General features: G+C 39.0%; 1 protein-coding gene across 1 annotated transcript in view; it reads right to left on the bottom strand.

The window, feature by feature from the left end:
* Positions 1-3,033: 3,033 nt before the first annotated feature.
* Agps (alkylglycerone phosphate synthase) overlaps positions 3,034-6,000 on the bottom strand; it is a 103,680-nt gene continuing 100,713 nt past the window's right edge. The window contains exon 20 of the mRNA XM_059260742.1: positions 3,034-4,991. Coding sequence (XP_059116725.1) covers positions 4,870-4,991 — 122 coding nt within the window. The 3' untranslated portion in view covers positions 3,034-4,869. The remainder of the gene's footprint in view (positions 4,992-6,000) is intronic.

The raw sequence follows: 6,000 nt of genomic DNA, 5'->3' as shown, positions 1-6,000 counted from the left end.
TATCAGAGCAAAATATTTCACAGGCTTAGCAAAAAAGGACAAAGCTGTATAGAACACACCTACTTTTCACAGGGTTTCTTATTGCCCAGGAACAAAATACTCATTATTCCCAAGGCACCATCACACACAGGAAAGACAGACACACAGCCTAAGGACTAGAAACCCTGCTTCCAGGCTCTACTCCTTAGGGAGCTGTGCAAACAAAGTCAAAAGCATATAGTGGGAGTCTCAAGGCTTGCCAAGTGTTTGCACTTGCCAAGTCACATCTTAGGGCTACTAGGTTGGGACAGTAGGAATAAAAAGTAGACACAAATCCCACCGGCTGATTAAATGTTTGAGTCCAGGTTCAGCATATAACTGATTATAGAGATAACCCAACCAACACTGAACAGTGTTTCTACATACAATCACCAAATTCTGATATGTTCTTGGAGAGGAAGAACCTTGAATTGCTAAACCATTTCTGCCTTTAGAGACATGCCTGCTCTCATTTTAAATTGTTTCATGGAAGAAAAGAGAAAAATTCCAAGAAGGCACTGTGAGCTTTAAGGGGCTAGTGTTTCAGTCAGCATTCAATAAATACCCATTTGGAGAAACTACAGTGACAGGGCATTTCAGGACCTCTGTGAACAGTCAAGGGGATAAAACCATTTCACAGGATGTGTGCTGTGCTGCTGAGAAACAACACTAACAGTCAGCTGTCTTCCAAATGACATGTGTGGCCAAGCAAGCTATGTTCAAGATGTCTTTTTTCTGTTTCCCTGCTCTCAGGATGTAAATCCCTAGTATCTAGAAAAAAAAATTCATCAAACAATGTATTACTTATTCCTTGTTTAAAAATAAAATATCCTTTGGGAACAACAAAAAAAAAAGTCTTTTCATGTTCACAGAACTAGTAATTCTGTGAAGGTTCTTTGGCTCGAGTGTGGTATCAGTGATCTTTACTCCCTCTACTAAGGAATTGATGGTACTTATTTACAGAGTGTGAGGATGTTCACTGTGACCTTCCAGTTTTGAAAGGGAATTCTTCAGAATCACAAAGACTCAATACCACCTAAAAGTTTAATCTTGATTTTAAAATAACCGAAGACTGACACAACCAAGTTATGATATAAAGCCAACAAAATTTAGTCATAGTTAGGTTGTCTTGATTATGCTACATTAGCAGACTTATAAAAATTATTTTCTATCTTCAAATCCATGGAAATACGAAGTGAAAAAGTGAAGTTGAAAACATATGCAAACAGAAGAAAAAACAGCTTCACACCTCCTTTTGATTTTAAAAAAACCATAGGCCATGTCCATTTTATTAATAATGTTTCTATAATCTCTTGACATTATACAAGCAGTTTTTACAGTTAAGCTTCACACTGAAGACGAACGCTATTTGGCTTAAGGAACAGAAAGCTAGGTTACATCCTTCATGTCAGACACACACTTCAACAGTTGAAGAAAACCTGTATGCTGTCTGGATTTCCCTCTCGTTGTGTAAGTGATTTTCTTTTTTCAGTAAAGAGAAAGAATGAAACGAATCTGCAAGCAGTGGCTCCTACTGGAACAGAAAGCCCTGCGCCGAGCCAAGCCTCCACGATGCACAAAGGCAGAAACTCAGACTCTGCAGCCCTGGCCTACTTCTGCTGTGCTCCCTGTCACAAGTGGAGCTCCGGGGAAATCAAAATCCCTGAAGGTAAGTGAGGGGAAAGCCCTCAAATCTACTAAAGCTATTCATCGCTGTGTCTCAGCACTCCTTGAACCGGAGATACACCTTCCACAGGCAGCATCTGTGGCTGCCCAAGCACTGTCACACGGTGACATCACTGTGTTCTGACAGTGACACCACACCCAGCTCCATTTGGAGCAGCACACTTCATGTTAGGACTTTGGAGCTCTGATCGGCTACAGTTAGAAGCTGTTGGTAGGAAAGAATACAACAAAGGAAAAATCTCTGGGATCAACATGCAGAAAAGCTTTTTCAAATATGCAAACTAGTACTCGGTTACAGTATTCTGGAGGGGAAAAAGGGAGGGTTCTTGCACGTGTTTATATCTGATATACACACTGATGGAAGCTTGTCTTTTATTGAGCTTTTGTTTTCCCAAAATAAACTAACAATACAAATATGAAAACTAGAAGGCTTCCAGATTCATAAATAATCTATAATATGTAAGCATTTCGAGTACCAACCTCCCATTCCTAAAAAGAGCAGGGTTTAATCCTGTATTCTTTGATGAACTGCTGGACACAAGAAACATGTGGCCTTCACAATCCAGCTAAGAGGCTCAAGGAACATAGCATGAGATTCAATTCACTTATGCACCACTACACATCACATTAAGGCAACAGTTTCTCCAAAGACAATAAAGCCTGTCCACTTGAGTCTTTAGTATTTTAATCTCACTAGCAGCAAGTTCCCATTCCCACTAAAACCCCAGCCTACATGTGACGTCATCAGATTTAAGCAAAGTTTTACACATATGACCAACCTAAGAAGTATGAGTCAATGTTAGGTGCTTCTGAATATCAAACAAGCTACAGCTTAAAAAAAACCTAATCTATGAGTTAGGATGCTTCAGATAACAATATTCTCCTGGTTTAGCTTCATGAAGCCACGTGCAGACACTTCTGAAAGAGGCAAGGTTTAAGTGCTTTGTGCATATTCATGACCTCATGTTCCTCCAAAGACAGCCTACACTGAGGCTCCTCCCAGAAGTGGGTGGGGAGGCTTCCTGATTGACAGCCCTAGTGAAACAGTACTAATGAATGCTTTTGTGTTTCAAAATGATCTCTGTTGCAATTACTTCAAATACAAAGTGTAGTAACCATTACGGAACCAAGGTTGGTGAGGCCTGCATAGAGAGGAGGAGAGAAACAAAGACATGAACTGCTAATCTCCGTAAAGCTCACGTTGGAGAGCCGGGATAGCCGCCGCCCGACAGCTTCGGGTGACAGCCACACTCACAGTGCAGACTGCCCGGCTGTGGAATCTCAACTCCTTGGGGAAAAGGTTTCAACAATCACATGCAAGGAACTGGATCTGCTAATAAAACTGTTTATTAAAAATAATTACTTGGAAACATGTATACACTTCCAGTGAGCTGTTGGAATCTTACTAAATATTACATTTCAATCACCAACTAGAGAATCACCCTCATGACGAGATGCATTTTATAAAGAATCTTATAATTCAGAGGCGATTTCCTCAAGTGTCCAGCTATTTCAAACCATCAAAATATTTAATCAAAGATATGGAAATTTTATAATGGAAAATAAATCATCAATAAAGAGGCAGCTTCCAAAAAATAAATACTGAGTTTTTGTTGTTAAACTAATACTTAATATTGATTTTTCCTACAGATTTAAATTTGTTAGTTTGAGGCCAATTTTAATAGTTAAAAATTACTTATCATTTTGAAGTTTTAAAAATATCATTTTGTCAATTTTAAATTTTCACTGTTCTGTTTAAGGCTACTTCAGATATAAAAGGTATCAAACTGCCCCAACATATTTGGAGCCGTTGCTACATAGACAGACAGTGATCCTTTTAAAGGATCATCTGCATTTTGACTTACATTATCTGATTAAATATTTAAAAAAATTATCAAAAGTTAGGTATTGCATTAAGAAAAGAACCCATCTCACAATGTGAATCAGGAACCTCAACAGTGATTTAAAGCAATTGTTCCACTTATTATCCAGTTTTGAATGTAAAAATGTCTGCTAAATGTGATTAATATTTTCCTTTTTATTTAAGAAATAGGATATTTCAAACTTGTGATTATGGCATATGCAGTAATACATTTTTAAAATTTAGGTTAAACCAGTAATTCAAAAAGGCATTAAACCATTATTAAGAACTGAATTGAAACTATTTTTCCATGAAAATTTATCAGGCTATTTGTGGCTAATTAGAAAAAAAGATTGTTGTCATTGAAATTATAGAGACTTTCAAATCCAAGAGTCCACTGACGACCGTTCTTTAGCCAAATAACTCTTTCCCTGGAGACAGCAGGTTCAGGAGCCTTCCTTTTGTTCACGCTGCAGCTGCTTGTGCAGCTTGGCAACAGGCTCTGACAGCAGAAACGTGAGGACTGGAGCGGGGACAACGGCCTTCGCTTCATGGTAAAACCTGCCCGTCATGTGTAGTAAGGCAGCCGTTCTTACAAAGCATGTTATAGATGATGTAGGACACAACAACAGGTTACCCTCAGTGACACAAACGCCACTCACACCCCACTAGAAACAGACACGGAGGACAAAACTGTGTCTGCTCACAGAGTAATGTGTATGTTGGCAACTCAAGTTTGCAACTGTGTGTTCACTTCAAGCAAAGCTTAGGCTGAGCACCTTATACAGATGAAGGCATGCTAGTAACAGACTGCGGGCTGTCCTGAGTGTCCTCCCTCAACGGCCTACTCCCGGGAAAGGACGCTTTTCACGACACACACAAATCTCTCTCCCCAGCAGAATTTGCTAGATATCTGCCTTAGAGAAAAGTTGTTAAGAAAGGACACGACAGAGGAGAGGCTAGATGAGCAGCAGATGACACCACCTGCCTCAGCTCACCTAGAGGAGCACGGAAAACAGCTGGCAGCATCTTCTTCAGAGAACGGGCAGCCTCGTGCTGCCTGACTGAAATCTGAAATGACAACCAGTTAGCTGGCTATAAGCTGGTATACCTACAACGAGAGAGACCTAGGAACACCATCTGTCAATCTACAGATGTACAAACAAAGCACAGAATGAAAACCAACTTATTTGAAACCAACAAACAAACGTAGCTGAAATACAGTCCATGACGTATTTGATTACTGGAATAACCATAGCTGATGACTTTTAAAAGGTACCATTTTCATAATGATATCCATGGAGTTACAAAAGGTTTCTGTTTCCGAAGATGTTACTGGGGTCCACATATTCCTTGACAGACTTCAGCATCCCAAAGCCAACGTCAGAGATGCTCTCCTTCAGCCACTGCTTTCGTAACTTGCCCACTGGAAAACAAAATCAAAAAGGCTTCAGTACACACCTTGAATGCTGGAAACCAATCAATCTTGTGACCATGAGTGAGCAAACACTGTGTGATAAATGCTTTTATTCAAAAATGAGAAATGTTTTGCTTTAGTTGATTTATTGAGCCCACCAGACTATCAAGCTCATTAAGCCCAATGCATTCCCAGGGGAAGTCTGTGCCCCACAGTGTCTCCTTTCTCTGTAAACTATGAAATGGAGATTGAAGGAGGAGGCGTGGACTGAGATCACAGCCTACTTCACAAATAACAGATGAAAAAGACCAAGCTTATGCAGAAGCCTACCCCTTGTCATAACTCCCACAAGACCAAAGTTGGAAAATGAAGCTTGCTGAAGAAAACTATCATAGAAAAACGAATCTGTTGGGTAGACCTGACAAAAACGACAGACTATACAGCTCTTTAAAATATTTTAAGGAGTACAGTTAAGAGAAATGAGAAAATCTGACTCAAAGGATTCTGGGGGGAAAGATCTAGTTATGAATCTTTCCAATCAAAAATTATTTTCCAGGTGCTTTAAATAAATCCATGTACCCCAAATAACAGTTACATCCTTGTCATTGTTCTGCCAGATCCAAACTTTTTTAGGGGGGGCACACACAAAAGCAGGTACCTAATTTGTTTTAAATTTCATTTCCTCTTATGAACTGTCCATTTTATTTTTCCCTTATTTTAAGTCTTACAAATTTAAAGGAATAAGGTATTACAATAGTTAGCAAAGGCACTAAATAAAACAAAACAAAACAAAACAAAAAAACAAAACAAAAGCAAAAAAAAAAAACCCTTTTCTACCTAAAACTTTTGTGAGGGACAGATAAAAAGAATTCTGACTTTCAACTTGCTTTGGCACTGAAAACAAATCAGTGTATTTTTACAAGACAAAATGGATGTTTTAATTTACATTCGGGCTATTGGCAGTGAACACTTCTCAAACATGCATTACTGTACTAACTGAATTCAAATGGCCACTTTG

Source organism: Peromyscus eremicus, chromosome 4 (assembly GCF_949786415.1).
Source record: "Peromyscus eremicus chromosome 4, PerEre_H2_v1, whole genome shotgun sequence".
Classification (NCBI taxonomy): domain Eukaryota; kingdom Metazoa; phylum Chordata; class Mammalia; order Rodentia; family Cricetidae; genus Peromyscus; species Peromyscus eremicus.
This window is presented reverse-complemented; position numbering and strand designations above follow the sequence as displayed.